The 26228-nt window shown below is 42.4% G+C and overlaps 2 protein-coding genes across 3 annotated transcripts in view; one reads left to right on the top strand and one right to left on the bottom strand.

Annotated features, from left to right (window-relative positions):
- The window catches only part of HSP90B1 (heat shock protein 90 beta family member 1), a 188839-nt gene that overhangs the window by 94628 nt on the left and 67983 nt on the right, over positions 1-26228 (top strand). The window lies entirely within an intron of this gene.
- Positions 1-26228, bottom strand: part of LOC126930894 (putative tetratricopeptide repeat protein 41) — a 73427-nt gene that overhangs the window by 9269 nt on the left and 37930 nt on the right. Inside the window, exons 9-13 of one of the 2 annotated variants that reach the window (XM_050748451.1) lie at positions 18113-18252; positions 13922-14093; positions 9649-9796; positions 8297-8449; positions 4317-4450 (exon numbers count right to left, since the gene is read on the bottom strand). In XM_050748451.1, coding sequence (XP_050604408.1) covers positions 4317-4450; positions 8297-8449; positions 9649-9796; positions 13922-14093; positions 18113-18252 — 747 coding nt within the window. Of the gene's footprint in view, positions 1-4316; positions 4451-8296; positions 8450-9648; positions 9797-13921; positions 14094-18112; positions 18253-26228 lie in introns of those variants that run through there. The other variant, XM_050748453.1, reaches the window with a different exon arrangement.

Here is a 26228-nt window from a genome sequence, read left to right on the forward strand (position 1 = left end):
ATTGTTATACTCCCAGGAACTAACATAGAGATTGTCACTTAATAGGTGCAGTAAATATTATAATAAATGAATGATAAGAATATAAGTAATTAACATTCAAATGACCTTAATAATCAATACCTGCACTTCTAAAGTGGGAGGGTAAATCTGAATTAGCTGAGGCATTTCCTCCATCATACATTCATTCACTTGGCAAGTGTTTATTGAGTACCTGCTAAGTGCCACCCACTGTTCTAAGAGCAGGGTATACAATGGTGGAGAAGACAGATCATGTCTCTTCTTTATAGAAAGAGAGATGAAAAAAAAGAAACCCTAGTGAACAGATAAATATGTAATTTCAAGTAGTAAAGTACAGGTTGAGTATCACTTATCCAAAATACTTGGGACCAGAAGGGTTTCAGATTTCTGATTTTTTTAGATTTTGGAATATCTGCATCACGCTTACCAGTTGACCATGCCTAATCCCAGAACTCCAAAATCTGAAATGCTCCAGTGAGCATTTCCTTTTTGCATCATGTCAACACTCAAAAAGTTTTAGATTTTGGGCTTTTGGATTAAGCATGCTCAACCTGTGCTATTTACTTTAGTACCTTAGAAGGTGACAAGGGTAAGGGTTAGGGTTAAATTCCATAAGATGGACAGGGAACTCCTCGCTGCACATTTGTGGACAGACTTTAGACAGCTTTGATGAGCTCTAAATAATTTTCAAGAGTTTCCAAAACAATTTCCTAAATAGAACAAGCCCATTTAGAGGATCACTGGCCCCCAAGCCTTCCTCAGTGTTAAGTCTCCACTTCCCTACAGGAGAGAATTTCCTTCAGATCAGCACACTGCCTCAACTCTCCCATCACTGCCTGTTTTTCTTGTTTATCTCCCACTCCACACACCTCCTCTGTCCCGATGCTTCCTCACAGCCCCTCTTGACAGCTCTCAATCCCCTTTCACATCTTATTTATTCCTACCTTTGTTCTCGTAGTTCTCCCACCTAGAATTGCCCCCTTTCTCTGACAATCTATGCCCTCCACTTCCTAAAGGATCCCTTCCAAGAGATTTTCCTTGAACATCCTCTTGCTACTGACCATGGTCTTCCACATTTAGGCATGGAATATTAACTCTGTTGAGGACCTTAAAGAACGCAACACCCTTATTTTACAGATGGGGCCCAGGAACAGACTTGGGCCACAGGCATTGTGACTTGCTTCAGGTCACACAGCTGATCATGGCCAAGATAAAACCAAAACCCAATTCAATCCCCTCCAGCCAGACTATGCTTTAAATCTTCCATGTGTTATATTTTTTATTATAGGTTTATATTGCCACCTAACAACAACAACAACAAAAAGTTGCTTGAGGTTGAAGACAGAAGTTATCTTCTTTGTTTTTGTATCCTGCAGAGCACTTAGTACAATCCTTTGAGCATGGGCAACCTAGTGTCCATCTATATGTCTCTTTATCTGTTACTGCATCCAGAAAAGACCAAGACAGATTTTTACCAAATTTAGAAGGTATGTTTGGGATGAATTAAAATACGAGCCATATGGCATTCATAAAAGTCACATTGGATAGCCTAGGGGACCACTTCAAAGTGATGGGTATCTCCCCTGCAGGGCACCCAAGGATCTGCCCCACGATGGAGACAAGCTACAGACAAAGGAAGCAAATATTAACAGTAGCTTCATATAGGAGCCACAGTCCAAAGTCACAAAGGCAGATGCAAGCAATCATTTCAGTTGCCTTCATGTGGATGGCTTCATGCTGTGTACATCAAGTGGGTGGTTGGAGGTCGGGGGTACGGATTGTTTTTCTTTTTTCTTTTTTTTTTTTTTTTTTTTTTGAAACAGGATCTCACTCTGTCACTCAGGCTGGAGTGCAATAGCAGGATCTTGGCTCACTGCAGCCTTGACCTCCCTAGCTCAAGTGATCCTCCCATCTTAGCCTTCCGAGTAGCTGGGACTACAGGTGCGAGCCACCTGTAGTTTTGTATTTGTTGCAGGGATGGGGATTTGTATGTTTTGTATTTGTTGCAGGGATGGGGATTTGCCATGTTGCTCAGAGGCTGGTCTCAACTCCTGGGCTCAAGCAGTTCTCCCACCTAGGCCTCCCAAAGTGCTGGGATTACAGGCACGAGCCAGCACACCCAGTTGAATTGTTTTTCTTTATAGGGTAAATTATTCTCCCAAACCACCCCAGATCAACAATCTAGTTGGGTAAGATAATACCACCATATCATCCTGATATGCATTACAACGTATAAAGTACTTAAAGGCTTGCTGAATAAATGCAGTGTAATTATATGTATACCATAGTATGCATAATTATACATGCATATTATATTATACATAGTATAATATAATCCAACTCCCATGAAACATACATAGCTGTTGACCTCAAAGTGAACTGCTTTGAGGACTAATGTTTGGTAACACTTTACTGCAGAGGGCCTAAGATATCTTTAAAAATGATTAATGGTGAGGAGTCCCAACAATTTGCAGCTCTGGCTTACTTCTTATTTTATGGAGTCCACTCAGGCACATTTCCATTTAGATAGAAAATTTCCACTAAAGGTAGGAAAACTAAAAATACTTGTTACATGTTGAAGGACAGCTGGTTCAGAGGTCTTCATAAACAGACTACTTTCCCTCCCTCCACTCTTGCCTTTGTATACCGAAGTTATTGATTTGCTCTCACCATCACCGACTGAAACCACAGCATACAAATCTCACATTAGCAGTTGGATTAACCATCTACAATGTTCCTGTGGGCCAGAAGTGGACCTTATATTAAAGGAATCAACTTCAATCAACAGCAGGAGATAATGACGGCAAGAGATGACTCCTCACATAAAAATACTTGGTCATAACCACCTTGAGTATTGACTGCAAAATTGAAATGTAGACTTATTTAACAAGTCACAAAAAAAAACACCGCAATTGCTGCTATTAAAGATGCCTTCATATCTGAAAGTAAATGAATATATTATCCCTCCATCACAGACCAGACACAAAAGCTGTTACATAACAGAATATTATATGAAACAATCAGATTAAACATACTAGTTCTTTGTCCATAAACTTTCTCTAAATTCGTATCTGTATTTTCTGTTTGTAAAACTGCTTCAGCCTAGAAACATTTAGTGAAAAAAAAAAATGCACACACATATTCCCAAATCTGCACATTGAAAATATTCTTTCCTACAGATATCAGGCATTTAAAGCTTTTTTCCTCCTCAGCAAGTGACTACCCTGAAAGCAATCACGTTTTCTTGTAAAACAGATGGTAAGCACACATGCTGGGAAAAGTAGCTGGTTTAGGTCAGGGTTTCTCAACCTCAGCACTGACATTTGAGGGTGGATAATTTTTTGTTGTGAGGGGCTTTCCTGGGCATTGTAAAATGTTCAGCCACATCCCAGGCCTCCACCCACTAAATGACAGTAGCACTCCCATCTCCCAACCTGCCCCCGAGTTCCAGTCATGACAATCAAGAATTTCTCCAGACTTTCATCCTTGGGGGCAAGATCATCCCTGGTTGAAAATTACTTGTTTTGGTTGAAGTACAGATAATGCCCTGTGGCAATGAGACGTCAGGACCCCGATAGTGTTTTGTTTTTTTGAGATGGAGTCTCGCTCTGTTGCCCAGGCTGGAGTGCAGTGGTGCAATCTTGGCTCACCACAACCTCCGCCTCCCAGTTCAAGCAATTCTCCTGGCTCAGCCTCCTGAGTAGCTGGGACTACAGGTGTGTGCCACCATGCCTGGCTAATTTTTGTGTTTTTAGTAGAAACAGGGTTTCACCATGTTGGCCAGGATGGTCTCAAACTCCTGGCCTCAAGTGACTTTCTCGCCTCGGCCTCCCAAAGTGCTGCGATTATAGGCATGAGCCACTGCGCACAGCCGAGACCTATGTCTTACAGCTAAAATCAAGGGTGGGCCCTTGTGAAAAGCCATGTCATTATTTCTGGTCACATGTTACTTTAGCATCACAGATGAAAAGGTATGGAAAGCTATTCATATACAGTAGAGACAATGTCTTAGGACAGAAGTGGAAGAAAGGTGGGAACCTACACTGACGGGGGCGGGGGGAGGGGTGTGGTCAAGCAAGGGAGCTCAGCCTACAAAAGAGTGAAAAATGGGATGGAAACGATTTTAAGAGATATCTTTCCTACTAGGAGAACGTAAGTAGGTAGCAAAAAATAGTTTAAAGTTTGTGAAACAGGAGTTGCTTGGTTCAAAAATGGAGCCTTTTTAAAAATAAGCAAAGTATGCAGGTGAAACAAAGGGAAAAGTCACCTGCTTATAACAAATAGATGGGCACGATTACCTAATTTACACAACGTATCACTGAGGCTGATGTTCAGCTGCTTCCTGAGGAGTGAGGACTTAGCCAGAGTTTCTGCATTTTCCTTTATTTTTATCACTTGTTTATAATATTTAAGTACTTGCTTCCTTTGGGATCTAGAAAAGAGAAATTTAATTAAAGTTTGCATCAAAGAAGGCTGGCACGCATTCATTCATTCATTCAACAAACATTTACTGAATGCTGGTGTTAGGACTGGGGAGCAAAGATGAGTATGACTAACTCTTGCCCTCTGAGAATTTCTTTGAGGTAGGAGGAGAGACTGGAGAGCGAAGCAGGAGTCCACCCACAAAGGACCTTGAGTGCAAACCTAAGGATTTTGACTTTAACAGTGAAGAGTTTTCATTAAGAGCCTGATATGATCAAATGTACATTTTAGAATCTGCCCGGGCAGAAGTGTGGAGGACAAACTGAAACAGGTGAGGCCACAGACAGGGAGACCAGTTAGGCCAGAGGAAGATCGACGAAGGTCTGAGCTGACACAGTGGCCACAGGTGCAAGGGGAGGTTTGCTAGGGTGTGGTGTTGCACTGGATGCAGTGGTGCTGATGCCGGGGGTGCTGGGGGGCTGTTGTGTGTGCAGAGAGTCACGTGATTAAGAGCTCAAGCTCTAAAGTCAGGCAGATGTGGCGGTGGGCCACAGTGGTCAGGTTCAGGGCCTCTTCAATCAGACTTCCCAGGTGCTAACCCTGGCCCTGACACCTAAGAGCTGGGTAGCAAGCATCTCAGCCTCCTAAGCCTCAACTTCCTCATGTTCAAAATGGGGATAATAGGCCGGGCACAGTACTTCATGCCTGTAATCCCAACACTTTGGAAGGCCAAGGCGGGAAGATCACTTGAGGCCAGGAGTTCAAGGCTGCAGTGAGCTATGATCACACCACCACACTCCCACCTGGGTGAGAGAGAAAGATCCTGTCTGGAAAAAAAAAAAAAAAATCAGATAACAGAGTTGTTATGGGGATTAAACAAGAAAATGAGTGTAATGTGTCAGCACAGTGACTGATGATAAACGTTGCTAAGATGGATCATTAAGATGATGCCATGGTGTCTGCACCAAGTGAAGTGGGAGAAGGAGAATTCCGTCAGGGGGTGAGGGGTGGATGTGTCCAATCTTGAGCACATTGACTCTGGAGTACCAGTGGAACACCCAAGTAAAGATGTCCGGTAAACAGATGGAAGCACATGGCTGCTGCTGCTGAAGGATGCCTGAGAAGATGGAGACAAAAGGCGCTCACCTTACGGAACAGCAGCTGAAGGCCTGAGCCCTGGTGGGGCTGATGTGCTCCCTCTGAGACTAGCACGGAGCCCAGGAACCAAACTCAAGAGGATGCTGATGTTTGGGCAAGCGGCAGGGGGAGAAAAGGAACCCACAAAAGAAGCTGAGCCAGCTTGATCACCCAGGAAAGTAGTTTCAACTCTGTCAAATGCTTGGAGGAGAAGGCCAACAAGGTCAAAAGTGCAGAGGACACTTTGGGGTTGTTTCTGATGACTTTCATAAGAGGAGACAAAATGGGTAAGCTGGGTAAGGGAAGAAGTGCCTGGGCTCTATGCTCGTCTCAGACTGAGGGCATTCGCCCCACCAGGGCCCAGGGCTTCAGCTGCCATTCCATAAGGTGACTGTGCCGAGGATGCTGACTGAAGGATAATTACAGATGGATGGGCAAATGGTTGGGGGAAAGTAGATGACAATCATTTCACTAAGAATCTGTCACTGCTCCTCTTAAAACATTTTGTTCACTCTTCTCTCATCTGCTTTCTTAACTTTAATTTTTTAATTTGACCTCATTTGTCCAACTCTACCCAGACCCCTTCTACAAGGCCCTCAGGATCCCATGGATCATTTCTGTGGTGCTTGAGTGCTGTCTCGAGGGCCCCTGGTCCTTACATGCTTGAGAGGTGAGTCAAGTTATGTAACAAAATGTCTCCTGGTTTGAACCAACACGAAAGACACAGTCACCTAAGGATAACCTTCAACAAAGAGACGGCCGGCTTCTCCATTGTTTCCGAAGGCTGGCCGTTGACAGTGAGGCCTGGAGGAAGCCATCCATGTATGGTCATCAAGCCATCTGTGTGTGGCCATGCGGAATAGTCCAGCAGTCCTCAGTGTCTCGTGATTTGGGGTGGGGCAGCCAGGCAGGAGAGATGACTCAGTCAGTATGCTACGTGTTTAGATTTTTCTTTTACGAGGCAACAGTTCTACAGTCAAGCTTTCTGCTTCTGTAAAGAAAGTCCTGTTCTCTGCTCACAGTGCTGGTCTCAATATGAGTAAGAGGCGGCGTATGTGGTGTCAAGTGCCTCAAAAAACACTTGCTGGGGAGCAAAATAATAAAATACGAATGACTCAATTTATCAGACTCTTTTAGTGTGTGCCAGGTTTTCTGCTAAGCTCTTTACATATAGGATCTCTTAATCCTCACAAAGATCTTGCCAGGAAGATACTGTTACTCCCTTCATTTTACCAAGGAGGAAATGAATGAGATACCAAGATGTTAAGTGCTTGACCTTAACAGTAACTTGTCACTGTTACTAAGTGGCAGAAATAAAAGGTGAACTCAGGCAATCGGACTCCAGAGCCCACCATCTCACCACCACTATATAGCACCCACTATTGTACCCTTAGGTCCTCCCTTAATTGGGCTACTCTTTAAAAGGTAGTTACCCTTTAAATGCCTTTTAGAAAGGGTTAATACTGATTTGCACTCAAGTATTAAGAGACGATCAATATCCTATTCTTTCTGGAAGCAAAAGCAGCAAGAGGTCACCTGTCGGGTGGGAGGAAAATGACATGGAGGAACATGGAAAATGGAAATAGAAAAGCAAGCCAGGGAACAGAGAACCCTCACCTTATGGAACAGCAGCTGAAGCCCTGGGCCCTGGTGGGGCTGATGCACTCAGTCTGAGACAAACTTAGAGCCCAGGAAACGAACTCAGGGAGAGGAGGAAAGAGGGGCTACCAAAACAAAACTTCACAACTTCATAATGTAGCCTAGCGCATCCCTGACCATCCAGGCAGTTAAATCGGCTATGGAAGCAAGTGTGTACGTGGCTCTCTGTGAGTTCACAAAGAACCTTCTCTCATAGCAGACCTGCCAAGAAAAGTAGCGGTCAGCCCTGGCAGATGCTCACACTCAGTCGGTCTGGAGGGTGGCACCTACAAGTGTGAGGCACTGAGGGGAACCCCGCACATCACAGGAGAACAAGAGGACTCCCTGAGTAAGGAGGGGAAGCTGGTGAACATGACCTGAGGCATTGGAGGCTCTGGCCTAGGTCTTGCGGAAGAGAGGGCAGGACGGTGTTGTACCGTAGACAATGGCCATGGCTGAGGGCTGCGTGGAGACCCAGAAGTAAGAGCATCTTCCTCACAAGGCCTGTGAGTGGCACTGGGAACCACTTACAACCACATTGCACTCCTATGTCCTTTCTCTACTGCCAGAACCTCCACACTGCTTGTGAGCCAAGAGCTCCTTTTTTTTTTTCGAAACAGGAGTCTTGCCGTGTCGCCCAGGCTGGAGTACAGTGGCACGATCTCAGCTCACTGCAACTCCACCTCCCAGGTTCAAGTAATTCTCCTGCCTCAGCCTCCCAAGTAGCTGGGACGACAGGCGCGTACCACCATGTCCAGCTAATTTTTGTATTTTTAGTAGAGATGGGATTTCACCATGTTGGCCAGGCTGGTCTCCAACTCCTGACCTCAAGTGATCCGCCTGCCTCAGCCTCCCAAAGTGCTGGGATTAACAGGTGTGAGCCACCATATCCAGTCCAACAGCTCCTTTTGAATACATTATGATGGGGTGAATCCCCAGGCTTCTGAGCAGGGCTTGAGCCAAAGTAGTATTACCAGAGTCACCCCTGAGGGGTAACCCCAGACCTCCCTGCCACTGGTGGGGGCACTTTTGGCGGTGAGACAGGGAGACACACTTCTTGAAACATTTCATAAAAACTTACTTTTTACTATCTCTCTGGGGAAAAAATAGCAAATCTGCTAAAAATTCCATAACTTCTCCAACCAGCATGTTTTTCTTGCCAAACAAGCTTTTCCTGATATTTAAGCACTCTTGAAGTTTCATTTTTGCAAGAGAGGTATTTCCAGCAACGAACCTGAAAATAAAACACATGTGTGTTTTTTACTGGGCATGTTGGTTACATTCATTGTGCAGTCAATCATAATTCTCATAAACATCTTGGATTTTATATAAAAAATCTGTCCTGGAAAATATAAAAAAGAGCAATTTATAATAGTAGAGATGCAAGAACTTCAAAGTGATTTATAAGAAATTTGTACATCTTTTTTTTTTTTTTTTTTTTTTTTTTTTTGAGACGGAGTCTCGATCTGTCGCCCAGGCTGGAGTGCAGTGGCGCGATCTCGGCTCACTGCAAGCTCCGCCTCCGGGGCCGACGCCATTCTCCTGCCTCAGCCTCCCGAGTAGCTGGGACCACAGGCGCCCGCCTCCGCGCCCGGCTAATTTTTTGTATTTTTAGTAGAGACGGGGTTTCACCGTTTTAGCCAGGATGGTCTCGATCTCCTGACCTTGTGATCCACCCGCCTCAGCCTCCCAAAGTGCTGGGATTACAGACGTGAGCCACTGCGCCCGGCCAAAATTTGTACATCTTTTTTAAAAAACTAGAGAGCTGGGCATGGTGGCTGTTGCCTGTAATCCAGTTACTCAGGAGGCTGATGCAGGAGGATTGCTTGAGGCCAGGAGTTCAAGATCAGCCTGGGTAACATAGCAAGACCCCATCTCTAAAAAAATAATAAATAAATAAGTAAGCCAGGCATGGTAGTGCATACCTGTAGTCCCAGCTACTGGGCAGGCTAAGGCAAGAGGATCGCTTGATCCCCTTTCAGTGAGCTATGATTGCACCACTGCATACCAGTCTGGGCGACAGAGCAAGATCCCTGACTCTTAAAAAAAAATTTAAAAACTAGAGCACTATTTTCACCCTCAGGACTGCTGACATTTAGGCTGGATAAATCTTTGTTGTAGGGGGCTATCCTGTGCATTGTGTGATGTTTAGCAGCATCCCTGGCCCCTACATACTGGATGCCAATAACAATCACCCAAGACATGACAACAAAAATGTCTTCAGGCATTGCCAAAAGTCCCCTGGGTGGGGAGGGGCCCAAAATTGCCCCTGGCTGAGAACCACTAAGCAAGAGAATAAAAACGTTAACCATCAGCATTTCTTAACTAAATCAGTTAGTCAGGAAATGGATGAACAGGTGTAGGTTAAGTATCTTAATTGTAAGAATAAAAGCTAGTGCAAAAAACAAAAAAAAAATTTTAATACATGTTTACATTAGAACACCTTCGATGTATTTCATGGTAGCTTGATTACGGGGATTGTTATCCAGTAAGTTGGAAATTTCAGTTGCATATTCCAAAATGTGGTTTTCTTTCAAGTATTCTTCAGATGCTGACTTTGCCAGGTTGTTCAAAACTCTGACTGCAGGGAATAAATTGGCAAAGAATATGATGCTTAAGGGTTTTTTTTTTCCCACAAAAGAATTAAGATGTCAATAGGCATGGCATTTAATATCATTTCATCAGTGGCAATAGGCAGGTTTTTCTTAATAAATCCACTACTGACATATACTGCATGGACATTGGTTTTCATGCAACATGTTTGTGTATGCACAGCAGTTTTAGAGCCAAGGAGCCAAGACAATAGATTGAAACCAAATTCTGAGTTTGTTTGCAAATGAACAGATCAGAAATAGAGTGAAAATATGGATACAATGAAGCCAGTTATCACCAAGGTAACTGAGCCCTACAAAAGGCAGCCAGTACAGCCCTGCAACAAGACACAATAGAACTACACAGCCTTATAACAAGAAGCACACGAATGAGTCTCACAAACCCAATTAATAAATACTGCGTTGTACCTAGATATGCACACCCTTGGGAATGCACTCTCTGCAAAGGCCCCATAATTTTGTTCCTTTATTGAGAGTTAAATATTTTGACAATAATACAGACTCCTAAAAAGTAGAAAGTGGTTTTTAAGCCATACTTTGTTATGGGAAGAGAAAAAGAAATAATTGTTTGGGCTCAGTTGAGTTCCCTCAAAATTTGTATGTTGAAGTCCTAACCCCCAGTATCTCAGAATGCGATAGTATTTGCAAATTAGATCCTTAAAGAAGTAAGTTAAAACGAGGTCATTAGGGTGGGCCCTAATCCAATATGATGGGTGTCCTTAGAAGAAAAGGAGGCAAGGATGGACACACACACACACACACACACACACATGCCAAGAAAAAGTCGTATGAGGACACAGGGAGAAGGCAGTCATCTGCAAGCCAAAGAGAGAGGTATCAGGAGAAAAACAAAACAAAACAAAACCCTGCTGACACCTTGACCTTGGACTTCTAGCCTGCAGAACTTTGAGAAGTAAGTTGCTATTGTTTATGCCACCCAGGCTGTGGTCCTCTGATTGTTATGGCAGCTCTAGCAGACTCATAGAATAATGTTCCAAGAAGGTGTTATTAGAGCATTGCTGGCAGCACAGAAGAGCAGATTTAACTCCTTGTGCTGTGGAATTCAGGCTTCATTAAGAAGGATTAGCATTAAGCTATCAAGTAGCATCTCTCGCCATCATCAGTAGTGCCTAATTCATTGCCCAGTGCCCACTGTAGGCTTCTCTGTCTTCCCCCACCCAGGGCCTCATGCCTTGCACTTGGACACCAGGGCAGGACAGTCACGTAACTGGTCTCTCTGTGTCCACTCTTACCCAACATGTAATCCATTCTCCATGCAGCAGCAAAAGTGATCTCAAGATAGAAATCAGAGATGTCATCACCACCCTAAGTCCCTGCAATGGCTTCCCTTTGCACTTAGAACAAAATCTAAATGCCTGCCCAAGGCCCAAGGCCCAAAGCCCAAGGCCCTGCACAATCAGGGTCCAGCTGCCTCCTGCTCTTTGCACACTGAGGCTTCCTTCCACTTCTAGGACAGGCCCAGCCCTCCCCCATCTCATGTTCTTCCCTCTACCAAGACTGCCCCCTCCCTCACCACATGTGGCTCCGATAGTCCACTGCGTCTCAGCTTCACTGTCCCCTCCCCAAAAAGGCATCTTGATCTGCCTTTCATAAATATTCCCCCCACCAACACACACACACACACACACACACCAATGCTCTAGCTCTATTTCTTGTTTGCATTTATGACAGCTTGCAATCATTTCATGGGTTGGCTCACTTTATTTTCTGTAGTACCTCCTTTAGAGGGTAGAGTTGGTGTTCCTGCCTAGACCACTTTTCTGGACTCAGCATAGTACCTGGTGCATGCAGGCAATCGGTAAACAACTCTTGAGTGCATGAATACTGGTCAGGGTGGAATCCTCACTCCCACCTCTTCATCTGCTTGCTCAACCCATAAGCCCACACCTAACCCTTGTCAGGGGACCAGAACTACAGTTTGATTCTATCAAAGCTGCCACAAATGACACCAATACTTCCTAGCATCCCATTTTACCAGGCCCCCGCGACTCTACCCCTGCTCATTTGGTCTCCTTGGAAAATTAACACTTGTATATACCAAGCCATGGTGGCCTGACCCCTTGGAACTCTGCATTCTGGACTCTTCAGCTGCCTCTGGAGGGCCAGGCCCAGCTCCCACATAAGTGGCCCTGATTGCCACTAAGGTCCCAGCATACCTGTGACCAGGCTTGCCTGCATTAGGACAACAACTTGGAAGCTAGACTCTATATATCAAGGATTAGAGCTTCATAAATGTCTAGAAGAAATTCTGTCCAACAAGGAGTTGCCCAGACGTGCTCTGGGGTCTAGCTTGGACCAGACAGCCTAGCTTCAGACTGATAGCTGCAGGAGCTGATGTAGTTTAAGTTATTTAATCTCTCTGACATTCAGCTATACATGCTCTATGAGGTATGTTTGAGGATAAAAGAGATCATCAGCATAAAGTACACAGTAAACACTCAACAAACGATAACTATGGCTACAAAAGTGAACTTGCAGATGAGAACCTTAGAGAGGGTAAGTAGCTTGCCCGAGGTGACCTCTGATCTTCTAGCCATGGGGCAGAATTGCCCAAGGGACCTCTGATCTTCTAGCCATGGGGCAGAATTGCCCAAGGGACCTCTGATCTTCTAGCCATGGGGCAGATTTCAGAAACAGCTGCAATTCTCTACACTAGTGTTTACCCAACTACCTTTTGCCATGCTATGCTACTCTGTACTTCCTCCTATCAAGAGGTGGACACAGCCTGGTGACTTGCTTTGGCCAACTGAATGAGGTGGAAAGAGGCATTGTACCAGTTCTGAGCCTAAGTCTAGGCTTCTGCTCTCCCTTTTGGAATCCTGTGAGCTGCCAAGTGAAGAGAACCAGGCTGTCCTCCTGGAGGATGAGGAACACATGGTCCAGCCACCCCTGTCATCCCAGCCAGACAACCACCAGACAATAAGTAAGGTTCAACCAGCCAGCCCCATCAGCCCTGCCAGCTGACCTCAGACGCTTGCCTGGGCCAAGCCCAAATCTGTTGAGCCCACCTGGACCAGTGGAATCCCCCAGCTGACCTACAGGCTCATGGCGGATATAAACATTGTTTTAAGCCACAGAGTTTTGGGATGGTTTGTTATGCAACAAAAGCTAATTGATACAGCCATGTAAGTATGACACACATCTAGAGACCTCTAGTCTGACTGTAAATGGGTGAGTCAAAATTGCTTAATAGCTTAATCCACTAAAGATTCTTTGTCTCTGCTATGTCAGTGATAACAGAGTAGCCTCAGGCATCAAATACTGGAGAATAAAACATTGGCTGCCACTCATCAATTAGTACCTACTTATGTGCCGGGCACCATTCTGTGTGCTTTCCAGCCTCCTAACGCTTTTAGTCACAACAATATGCAATGTGGATGCTATTTTTATCCCTTCCTTATAAATACAAAAACTGTGACCCAGAAAGTTTAAGTAATGTCTCTAAAGGCACAGAGAGCTAATAAGTGAAGAAATGGGGTTTAAACCCAGAAAAGCTGGTTTCAGAGTTGAACCATGATGACCCCACCTTACTGCTTGAAGCTTCCTTCTCTGAAGCTCACCCTAACAATGACATTCTAATAGGGTGGTCCCTCAGAATCAGGAACACTTTATGTTCAATCCTCACGTACCCACCAGCCCTCCAAAAACACCAAGTAGGCTGGGCACCGTGGCTCACGCCTGTAATCAAAGCACTTTGGGAGGCCAAGGCGGGCAGATCACCTGAAGACAGGAGTTCGAAACCAGCCTGGCCACATCTATACTAAAAGTACAAAAATTAGCCAGGCATAGTGGTGGGTGCCGGTAATCCCAGCTTCTCGGGAGGCTGAGGCAGGAGAACCTCTTGAACCCAGAAGGCAGAGGTTGCGGTGAGCCAAGATCGCACCACTGCACTCCAGCCTGGGTGACAGAGCGAGACTCTGTCTCAAAAACAAAACAAAACAAAACAATACAAAAACACTAAGTAAACAAAACACACACATCCATTTCCTTTTTCTCACAGATAGGAATAGCCCAGGAGGAGACTGACTCTGTGACACATGAGAGGCTGTTCCCTCTGCATGTGTCCACCGTACCTTTCTGCTTCACCAAGTCCTGGCTGTCTTCTAAGTCACTAAGCGAAAGATGCAGCATGCTTGACCATGCTTTCTGGAAATACTGGAACCCTTCCTGAGTCATTCCAGTTTCAAGATACAGTTCTCCAATAGCATTCTGTACTTTGAGAAGCATGTCTGTCATGGACTGGCTCTGTACAAAATGAAAAGGGAACCACCCCTGAGAAAACACAGCATTAGGATAGATACGAATACCACATACCTACCCAACAAAGCTTTATTCATAATGACATTGAAAAAGTATGCTTTACATGATTTCTTAGGAAATTCTAAATATATATATAAGATAATGGTTATGGTGAAAGATTTATAGGGAGGTATTGCAAACCCAGTTAAGTTTTGTATTTTTAGTAGAGACAGGGTTTCACTGTGGTTGGCCAGGCTGGTATTGAACTCCTGACCTCAAGTGAACCGCCCGCCTCGGCCTCCCAAAGTGCTGGGATTGCAGGCGCGAGCCACCGCACCCAGTGGAAATAAAAATTTTAAAGAACAACGTGACAATGTCTTGCATGTGTTAAAGATTTCAGAGGAGGTGGTATCCAGAATTCAAATGAACAGCTGTGAACGCTGCTTGAATTCAAATGTGACCAGAGAGCAGCTAAGTTTATGTTTGACACATTTGTGCACAGAGACTTGAATTTAAATTCCCCTTACTGGTCTAGTATATTTATTTCAGGATATAAGGAAAAACTTCCCCTTTGCCCTCTGAAGTTTTGCTGAAAAAATCAACTGACAAAAGGCAGATTAACAGGAGAAATTGCATACACATTTGTTAGCACGCACGGGGGGAATTACAGAATATAGACATTTATATACCCTACCTCTTAGGAGAAGGGAGATGGGGAAGTAAAGATAATTTTAGGGGGTAGTAAATTATTTTTAGGGGAATTCAATGACCCAACGCACCACCATGCTCAGTTAAGTTTTGTGCTTTTTGTAAAGATGGGGTTTCACCGTCCTGGCCAGGCTGGTCTTGAACTCCTGACCTCAAGCGATCCATCTACCTCAGCCTCCCAAAGTGCTGGGATTACAGGCATGAGCCACTGCACCTAGCCCCACAGATCACTTTTTAATAAGCATATCACCTAAGTCAGGGTTTCTCAACCCGGCACCATCTGGCATTTTGGGCAGGATGACCCTGTGCTGTGAGGAACTATGCTCTACGGGATGTTCAGCAGCACCTCTGGCCTACCCACTGGATGCCAGTAGCAACTCTCCCCCAAGCTATGACAACCAAAAGTGTCTCCAGCCTTGCCAAATGTTCCCTGGGGACCAAAATTGTCCCCTAGTTGAAAACTGCTGGATTAAATTTTAAAATGACCTTATCTGAAGAAATTTTAAAAGCAGTAAAGTACACAATGCATATGTCACAAATAACAAGATCTTTCCCCTCAAGAATGTTAGTTTGCTATAACAAGAGATGACCACCCAAAAAGAATGTCAGGTACATAACAATGCATTTCTCAGAACAGATTTCTGTTGTTAAGTGATGTTTGACTATATTTACATAGCATTAATATTCTTTTTTTTTTTTTTTTTTTTTTTTTTTTTTGAGACGGAGTCTTGCTCTGTGCCCCAGGCTGGAGTGCAGTGGCCGGATCTCAGCTCACTGCAAGCTCCGCCTCCCCGGGTTCACGCCATTCTCCTGCCTCAGCCTCCCGAGTAGCTGGGACTACAGGCGCCCGCCACCTCGCCCGGCTAATTTTCTTGTATTTTTAGTAGAGACGGGGTTTCACCGTGTTAGCCAGGATGGTCTCGATCTCCTGACCTCGTGATCCACCCGTCTCGGCCTCCCAAAGTGCTGGGATTACAGGCTTGAGCCACCGCGCCCGGCCAGCATTAATATTCTTTACTAGCTCTTAAGACAGTTTGTAATTATATATTGATTTGAATAATCATTAGACTAATGTCTTATTAATAGTTATTTCTCCCAATTGACTGTAAGCTGCCTGCGGGTAGAAATCACGTTTGATTCTTGCTATTGTATACCTGGAGCTGGGTATGATGAAGCCTCTATAAATATTTTGATCTCCATTTACACAGCATTAGGGTGGGTCAGTTACCACTTCAAAAGCAAAGTGATGATAAAAATGAAATATGCCAAACTTGATTTGTATTAAAAATAACATGTTAGAAACCAAGGAAAAAAAAAAAATGTCAGGCACATATTTCAAAGAAGTTGTTATTGCCCAAAATAGTCATAAAACCTCTTTTGGAAGTGCCTTTGGAGCCTAAAAACATTCTTTTCATAGTCTTCACGGTGGCTAGTCCCAAAGAACTGTTGCAAAAATATTTTGAAGATAGAATCATAAGATTGATGCCTCCAGAAGGAGCACTCTGAAGTGGGAAGTTCTCTTAAAAGCTTAAATCAAAGTCCCTTATATTTCTCATCTAGGCCTCACTTGCTTAATTACACAAAGACATTAATAACAAAACAGCTACCATATTTAAGATCTTACTGTGTGCCGGACGTTACGTGAAGTGCTTTATGCACCTTCTTACTTGAACGTGTTAACAGCCCCATGAGATAGGTATCAGAATCCTCAAAAATGAGACCCCACCAGAGCGCAGGTTAAAATTCCTACCAAGATCACACAAGCAGAAAAGTGGCAAAACTGGGATTTAAATCTGGGTCAGTCTGAAAACAGCCCACGCTCTATTCACAATTGCATGCCACCTTCTAAGGGCATGGAGGAACCTGCCAGTTCAAACTGATTTATGGATTCACCTCTCACAGTTATTAAGCACCCACAGGCTATAATATGCCATGGAGGAACAAAAATTGGTAAACAAACATGGTCTCTGCCATAAAAGGACTTTCACTGCTGAGTCTTTTAAGTCTCTTTGCTAGAACTCCTTCTAGAAAGACATACGTTGATGGCGACGAGGGCAGTGTTTTATGAAAGTTTAAAGGTATTTGTTTTAAAATAAAAACAGCTTTGTCTTGAGTTAGACTACCCTAAACCCACAAATTCTACTGAAATCAGTGAAAGTTAATACTTTAAAAAAAAATAGCAGTTAGTTCAGGCGTGGTGACTCACACCTGTAATCCTAGCACTTTGGAAGGCCAAGATGGGAGGATCACTTGAGTTCAGGAGTTTGAGACCAGCCTAAGCAACATAGCAAAATCCTGTCTCTACAAAAAAATTGAAAAATTAGCCAGGCGTGGTAGGGCACCCCTGTGGTTCCAGCTACTTGGGAGACTGAGGTGGGATGACTGATTAAGCCGGGAAGGTTAAGGCTGCAGTGAGTCATGATCACACCACTGCACTCCAGCCTGGACGACAGAGCAAGACCCTGTCCTCCCAAAAAATAAATTTACATTAAATAAAATAGTAGTTAAATGTTATCATAAGCATATAGTTGTTATGAGTTATGTTATGTTATGAGTTATGTTATGAGTGATGCTTTCACTGTAGTCAACAAAGCCAAAAGTTCATAGTTCAGAAAAAGCAAATCAATATAGAGACATCAATCAACCTTACCCAATATCCTTTTTTTTTTTTTTTTTTTTTGATGGAGTCTTGCTCTGTCACCAGGCTGGAGTGCAGTGGAGCGATCTCTGCTCACTGTAACCTCCACCTCCGAGGTTCAAGGGATTCTCCTTGCTTCAGCCTCCCGAGTAACTGGGACTACAGGCGCGTGCCGCTATGACCAGCTAATTTTTGTATTTTTAGTAGAGATAGGGTTTCACCATGTTGGCCAGGATGGTCTCGATCTCTTGACCTCATGATCCACCTGCCTTGGCCCCCAAAAATGCTGGGATTACAGGCGTAAGCCACCGTGCCTGGCCTCCCAACATCTTTATGAAACTTATTACCAAGTCTTTGGCTAGTCTTTTATTAATTCATTTAAATCTACCACTGTATTTCCATTTTTGCTTTATGAACATTTCTTTTTTTTTTCCAAAGTGTCACCTATCAGTACTCATTCATTCTACAATGATTCCTATCTACTTATTGTTTGTTGTCATTAATGTATAGTTGGGGCATGGGTTAAAACCATAGCTTCCTTATTGGTGAACAAAATGGATTCCTCTAGTGCATTAAATTACCTTTACATAAACAAAGGTAAATAATATCTGAAAACACAAATAATATCTAACACAAAAGGAATAAAGTTTGAAGGATTTAAAATTTACTCTCAGTTTACCTGTACTAACATGTCCTCAACACTCAACAACAACTCTTCTGCTTCATTGGTCTTGCCCATAAACTTCAAAAAACTCCCAATAAAGAACATTAATCGACATTTGTCAGGGACAGTAAGTTCAATAAGCCTGCATTGCAACACTAGAATGGAAAGAAAAGTAAATAATCCCACAGTATATTTGGGAAAGAACAAAGAGTACCCATTGCTTAATCTTAATCTTGCTATAAAAGTTAAATGTATTAGCCATAGTTCAGGTTCTCTCTCAAGGGTTCAGCACTTTGCTTCTATTAAGATTTACATATAATACTAAACAGTTTATACTATGACATGAAAAATAACTAATAATCTTTGTATATAAATGCTGAAAACTAGTCAAAAAAGAGTATTTATAGCTCAATCCATACATTGCTCTAATTTGTATTTTGGGGTGATTTTCAGATAAGAAGAAAAAGGTATTTAAATTTCTTACACCATTCTGCCCTCTGTTGCAACTATCTTGAAATGCTGGCTTTAACAGAAAGAAAATCCTAAAAGAACAAAATAAGGAGACATACCGTGTGTGTGTGTGTGTGTGTGTGTGTGTGTGTGTAATTATACCTTACACACAAATGAAAACAGAAGTTTTTAACTTAAGGACCCAATTAAATACATGGTGCTGCAAATCTTCATTTTCAGAATTTCCTTTCCCATATGTTCCAGTATCTAAATGTCCACATTTGTTCATTTGTTAAAATTATGGCATTTAATATGTTTGACATATATTCTTTGCTCTTCATCCATTCCTTTGCTCACATTGAAGTCACCTCAGCCTTGAATATTCTCCTGCTTTCTTTCTGCCTGTTTTTCCATGGATCACATTCCACAACCCTCAGCTTTGTAGGGAGGCTGGAGCTATGGTGCTTCAAGTCAAAAAGCAAAAACTAAAACACAGACAAGGGAGAGAGAATGCTGAAGGCCAGAGTCCAAGATGTTTGTGCAAAGTGGCAGTTCAAGCAATGGGGCCTGGGGTGGGAATGAGAACTCAGAGGAAGAAGCAAGAGACAGGGAGCCTCAGAGTCAGGAGGAGCTGCTTGGAGCAGGCAAACAAGGATGTCTGGACAAACAGTGCAGGGATGGGCTCCTGCCCAGGGTGAGGCTTCTGCACATTCAGGAGGACTTTGCTTCCAGATTCCTGACAAGGGCTCAGGTTGAAATGGATGATGTCCGTCACTGCATTTAATATTCATTTCAACAATCTCCTGTGCTTTAAGAACCCCTTATTCATAAAGCCTTCCTCCTACCCTACCACACACTCACATTCACTAACTTAGCACCAATGTAGAGTCTGAGAAGACAAACATAATTTTTCTCATTATAAAACTAATATATGTATATTATAGAAAACTTAGAAAATACAGAAAACTACAACTAAGAAATTAAAAAACCCATAATTGCACCAAAGATAATCTCTGTTAAGATATTGCTGCTATATGACTTCTAATCTTTTGGGTGTACCATATAACACAAACACACACACACATATACGCTTTTTTTTAATTAAAATTGGGATCATCCTACACCTAATGTGAATGTGCTAGATATTGGGCATATATATATCAAATATAATACAATCAATCATTTCTGCTCTCATGGAACTTAAAATCTATCAAAAATATAATGTGAACAATTTTCCATATCCTTAAATATTCTTTGAGAGCATACATATTTAAGACCAGATTTTATTTCATTTACTGATTATTATTAGTCAATTTTTCACTTTTTTTTTTGAGATGGAGTCTCGCTCTGTCGCCCAGGCTGGAGTGCAGTGGCACGATCCTGGCTCACTGGAAGCTCCGCCTCCCAGGTTCATGCCATTCTCCTGCCTCAGCCTCCCTAGTAGCTGGCACCCACCACCACACCTGGCTAATTATTTTTATATTTTTAGTAGAGACGGGGTTTCACCATGTTAGCCAGGATGGTCTCGATCTCCTGACCTAGTGATCCACCCGCCTTGGCCTCCCAAAGTGCTGGGATTACAGGCATGAGCCACTGCGCCCGGCCAATTTTTCACTATTATAAGATGCTACCTAATTGAGAATTATTCACAGAAATCTTTGTCAACACCCCTGATTATTTTCTTTGGAACAATTTTTAGAAATTGAAAATCACAGTAGACTCATATTTTTAAGGCTTTGATATATATTGCCAAATTACTCCCCAGAAAGATTGCCCCAATATACATTCTCACCTGTATCATGTAAAAGTACCTATTTTCTGGCCGGGCGCGGTGGCTCACGCCTGTAATCCCAGCACTTTGGGAGGCCGAGACGGGCGGATCACGAGGTCAGGAGATCGAGACCATCCTGGCTAACCCGGTGAAACCCCGTCTCTACTAAAAATACAAGAAATTAGCCGGGCAAGGTGGCGGGCGCCTGTAGTCCCAGCTACTCGGGAGGCTGAGGCAGGAGAATGGTGTAAACCCGGGAGGCGGAGCTTGCAGTGAGCTGAGATCCCGCCACTGCACTCCAGCCTGGGTGACAGAGCGAGACTCCGTCTCAAAAAAAAAAAAAATAAATAAATAAAAATAAAAAAAAAAATAAAAGTACCTATTTTCTCACATCTTTGCCAATATTATTATTGTTTATAAAAATCCTTGCAAAAAAATCATTGCCAATTTGGTATCTGAAAAAACAGCATCCTACTGTTGTTGGATTTTTGTTGTTGGCTTTTTTTTTTTTTTTTTTGGAGACGGAGTCTTGCTCTGTTGCCCAGGCTGGAGTGCAGTGGCACCATCTCAGCTCACTGCAACCTCCGCCTCCCAGGTTCAAGCAATTCTCCTGCCTCAGACTTCTGAGTACCTGGGACTATAGGTGCATAGCGCCATGCCCAGCTAATTGTTTGTATTTTTGTACAGACAGGGTTTCACCCTATTGCCTGGACCAGTCTCGAACTCCTGAGCTCAGGGAATCCACCCGCCTGGGCCTCTCAAAGTGCTAGGATTACAGATGTGAGCCACTGTGCTCAGCCCCTACTATTGTTTTAATTTGCATTTATTTGATTACTAGTGAAACAGAATATTTTAACATATTTATTAACAATTTATACTGTTTTTCATCGACTCTAACGTGCCTCAATTGCAAGATGCATCCTTATTTCAGAAATATTTAGTTTGAGAAAGTATGCATCTTAGAACCAACAGAATCTGGTACTTCTTCTTCAGTGAACTTGTTTCTCCAGCAATCATTTCCTGAGCACCATGGGCACTTGCCATGGACCAGGCAGAGTCCTGGGGGGAGTAGATAAAGGAGGAGTCCAGGCAGACCCAGGCCCTGCCTTTTGGGTTGTCAAAATAGTAAGGAAGACAGACCATCTCATAATCATACAAGTAGATGCAAAATTAAACCTATGAAAATAATCATGAATGAGATGGTAAAATAAACTGGGGAAGGTTTCTCCAGAAAAGTGACAATTCAACTGCGCATTAAAGAAAGAACAGAAGGTTCTGAAGCAAAATGGTGAGGGAGAATGTGGGAAATTCTGGGCGGAGAGAACAGCATGTCCAAAGGCTCTAGCGCAGGAAAAAGTGTGGAGTCTAGAAAATTGAGAGGAGGAGACTGAAGAGTAGAGACAATAAGGACATTTGATTCAAGAGAAGGACAGAGATATAGAAAGATGCCAGTCAGCACCCACCCCATGCCCAGTGCTGCTCCAGACGCAGGAGACACGGCAATAAACCCAAGAGGAAGGGTCCTACTCTCAAGAACCTGCTTGCCAGTGGCTGGAAGGCCTACAGGCAGGGAAGGAGGAGCTGAGTTTTTTTTTTTTTTTTTTTAAGTAAAGAAGACAATGTCAGGTAGCAGTAAAAGTTACACAGAAAAATTAAGTTACATTAGCATGATCAAGAATGGCTAAATGTAACATTCTATTGAGGAAGCCACTGTGAGAAAGTCATGCTTCAGCTCAGATCTGAATAACCAGAAAAAAATGGTGCTATAAATATCAATAACAAAAAGAGCATTTTTGGCAGAAGGAACAGTGGGTGCCAAGGCCCAAAGGGAAATGTACTTGAAGGACAAAAAGAAGGCCCATGTGGCTGGCATCTACAGGTCAAGACAAAGAATCTTAAAAGATGATATTACCCAGGCATGCAGGGGCCAGATTATATAAGGTATTGTAGTTTAGGCTGAAAAATTAAATTGTATCGTAAGTACAACAGCAGTCCATTGGAGTGGCCTTAATCTGGGAAGTGACATGATTTGGTCTATATTCTTAAGACCTAATTCTGGCTATTGTACACACAATACACTTTACAGGAACAAAAACTAAAGTGGGAAGACCAGTAAGTAGGCTATTACAATAGGCCAGGTAAGAGATAATAATGGTGGCATGGGCTCACTAGAGAGATGCCAGTGAAAGGGATATCCCTTCTCACCACTCCTATTTAAGATCATACTAGGAGTCCTACCTAGTGCAATAAGATAAGAAAATGAAATAAAAGGTATACATAGTGAGAAGGAAGAAATACAACTGTCTTTGTTCACAAATGCTGTAATTGTTTATGTAGAAAATCCCAAAGAATCAACAACTTCTGGAAATAACAAGTAATTTATAGTAGGGTTGCAAGATTCAAGGTTAACACACAAGTCAATTGCTTTCCAATACACCAGCAATAAACATTGGAATTAGAAATTAAAAACACAATGCAATTTGTAATAGCACCAAAAGAAAATAAAATGGGTATAAATCTAACAAATTTAGAATCTATACGCAGAAAACCACAAAACTGTAATGAAAGAAGCCAAAGAAGATCTAAATAAATGAATAAGTATTCCATGGTAATGGATTGGAACACTCAATATTGTTAAGATGACAATTCTGCACTTGACCTGTAGATTCAATGCACTTCCAATCAAAATCCCAGCAAGCTATTATGTAAATATGACAAATTAATTCTAATGTCTATATGAAAAGGCAAAAGACCCCTAATAGCTATGTTAGCTCCCTAGGACTGCTACAAGAAATTACCACAAACAGGGTGGCTTAAAATAACAGATTATTCTCTTACAGTCCTGAAGGCTAGAAGTCCAAAACCAAGGTATTAGCAAGGCCATGCTTTCTCTGAAGGCTTCGGGGAAGAATCTTTCCTTGCCTTTCTCCAGCTTCTGGTGACTCTGTGAAATCCTTGGTTCCTTGGCTTGGAGACGCATTACTCCAATCTCCACCCTTGTCTTAATGTGGTGTTCTCTTCTCTGTGTGCTGATGTCCAAAATTCCCTCCCTTATAAGGACTCTAGTTATTGGATTAGGGACCATCATGACCCAGTATGATTTAATCTTAACTTGATTAGATATGAAAATACCCTATTTCCAAATAAGGTTAGGTTCCAAATAAGGTTAAATAAGGAGGTTAGGAATTGAAAATATCTTTTTTGGAAGACACAGTTCTATCCACTACAATAGCCAGCACAGTACTGAAAACGAACAAAATTAAAACGTGACTACTATCCAACTTCAAAACTTACTACATAGCTACACTAATAAAGATAGCATGGTATTTGTGTAAAAAATAGACACATCAACCAACGAAACAGAATAGAGAGCCCAGAAATAAAGCCACACACCTACCACCATCTGATCTTCGACAAAGTTGACAAAAACATGCAATGGGAAAAGGATTCCCTATTCAATAAATGGCGTTGGGATGACTAGCTAGCCATATGCAGAAGACTGAAACTGGACATCTTCCTTATGCCATACACAAAAATCAACTCAAGATGGATTAAAGACTTAAAAGTAAAACCTAAAACTATAAAAGCCCTAGAAGATAACCTAGGAAATACCATTCTGGACATAGGCTCTGGCAAAGATTTCATGGTGAAGACCCCAAAGCAATTGTAACAAAAACAAAAATTGACAGTGGGAACTAATTAAACTAAAGATCTCTTACACAGCAAAAGAAACTATCAACGGAATAAAGAGACAACATACAGAATAAGAGAAAATATTTGCAAACTATGCATCTGACAAAGGTCCAATATCCAGAATCTATATGGCACTTAAGCAAATTAACAAGCAAAAAACAAACAACCCCATTAAAAAGTGGGGAAAGCAATATCATACGGAACGGGAAAAACTGGAAGCATTCCCCTTAAAAACTGGCACAAGACAGGGATGCCCTCTCTCACCACTCCTATTCGACATAGTGTTGGAAGTTCTGGCCAGCGCAATCAGGCAAGAGAAAGAAATAAAGGGTATTCAATTAGGAAAAGAAGGAGTCAAATTGTCCCTGTTTGCAGATGACATCATTGTTATTTTAGAAAACCCCATCATCTCAGCCCAAAATCTCCTTAAGCTGATAAGCAGCCTCAGCAAAGTCTCAGGATACAAAATCAATGTGCAAAAATCACAAGCATTCTTATACACTAATAACAGACAAACAGAGAGCCAAATCATGAATGAACTCCCATTCACAATTGCTTCAAAGAGAATAAAATACCTAGGAATCCAACTTTCAAGGGATGTGAAAGACCTCTTCAAGGAGAACTACAAACCACTACTCAATGAAATAAAAGAGGACACAAACAAATGGAAGAATATTCCGTGCTCATGGATAGGAAGAATCAATATCATGAAAATGGCCATGCTGCCCAAGGTAATTTATAGATTCAGTGCCATCCCCATTAAGCTACCAATGGCTTTCTTCACAGAATTGGGAAAAAAAAAAAAAAAAAAAACTACTTTAAAGTTCATATGGAACTAAAAAAGAGCCCACATTGCCAAGACAATCCTAAGTCAAAAGAACAAAGCGGGAGGCATCACACTACCTGACTTCAAACTATACTACAAGGCTATGGTAACCAAAACAGCATGGTACTGGTACCAAAACAGAGATACAGACCAATGGTACAGAACAGAGCCCTCAGAAATAATACCACACATCTACAGCCATCTGATCTTTGACAAACCTGACAAAAACAAGAAATGGGGAAAGGATTCCCTATTTAATAAATGGTGCTGGGAAAACTGGCTAGCCATAAGTAGAAAGCTGAAACTAGAACCCTTCCTTACTCCTTACACAAAAATTAATTCAAGATGGATTAGAGACTTAAATGTTAGACCTAAAACCATAAAAACCCTAGAAGAAAACCTAGGCAATACCATTCAGGACATAGGCATGCGCAAGGACTTCATGTCTAAAACACCAAAAACAATGGCAACAAAAGCCAAAATTGACATATGTGATCTACTTAAAGAGCTTCTGCACAGCAAAAGAAACTACCATCAGAGGGAACAGACAACCTACAGAATGAGAGAAAATTTTTGCAATCTACTGATCTGACAAAGGGCTAATATCCAGAACCTACAAAGAACTCAACCAAATATACAAGAAAAAAACAAACAAGCCCATCAAAAAGTGGGCAAAGGAAATGAACAGACACTTCTCAAAAGAAGACATTTATATAGCCAACAGACACATGAAAAAATGTTCATCATTACTAGCCATCAGAGAAATGCAAATCAAAACCACAATGAGATACCATCTCACATCAGTTAGAATGGCGATCATTAAAAAGTCAGGAAACAACAGGTGCTGGAGAGGATGTGGAGAAATAGGAACACTTTTACACTGTTGGTGGGACTGTAAACTAGTTCAACTATCGTGGAAGAGAGTTTGGCGATTCCTCAAGGATCTAGAACTAGAAATACCATTTGACCCAGCCATCCCATTACTGGGTATATACCCAAAGGATTCTAAATCATGCTGCTGTAAAGACACATGCACACATATGTTTATTGTGGCACTATTCACAATAGCAAAGACTTGGAACCAACCCAGATGTCCATCAATGACAGACTGGATTAAGAAAATGTGGCACATATATACCATTGAATACTATGCAGCCATAAAAAAGGATGAGTTCATGTCCTTTGTAGGGACATGGATGCAGCTGGAAACCATCATTCTCAGCAAACTATCGCAAGAACAGAAAACCAAACACCGTGTGTTCTCACCCATAGGTGGGAATTGAACAATGAGATCACTTGGACACAGGAAGGGGAACATCACACACCGGGGCCTGTTGTGGGGTGGGAGGAGGGGGGAGGGATAGCATTAGGAGATATACCTAATGTAAATG

Source organism: Macaca thibetana, chromosome 11, assembly GCF_024542745.1.
Source record: "Macaca thibetana thibetana isolate TM-01 chromosome 11, ASM2454274v1, whole genome shotgun sequence".
In the NCBI taxonomy this organism is placed as follows: Eukaryota; Metazoa; Chordata; class Mammalia; order Primates; family Cercopithecidae; genus Macaca; species Macaca thibetana.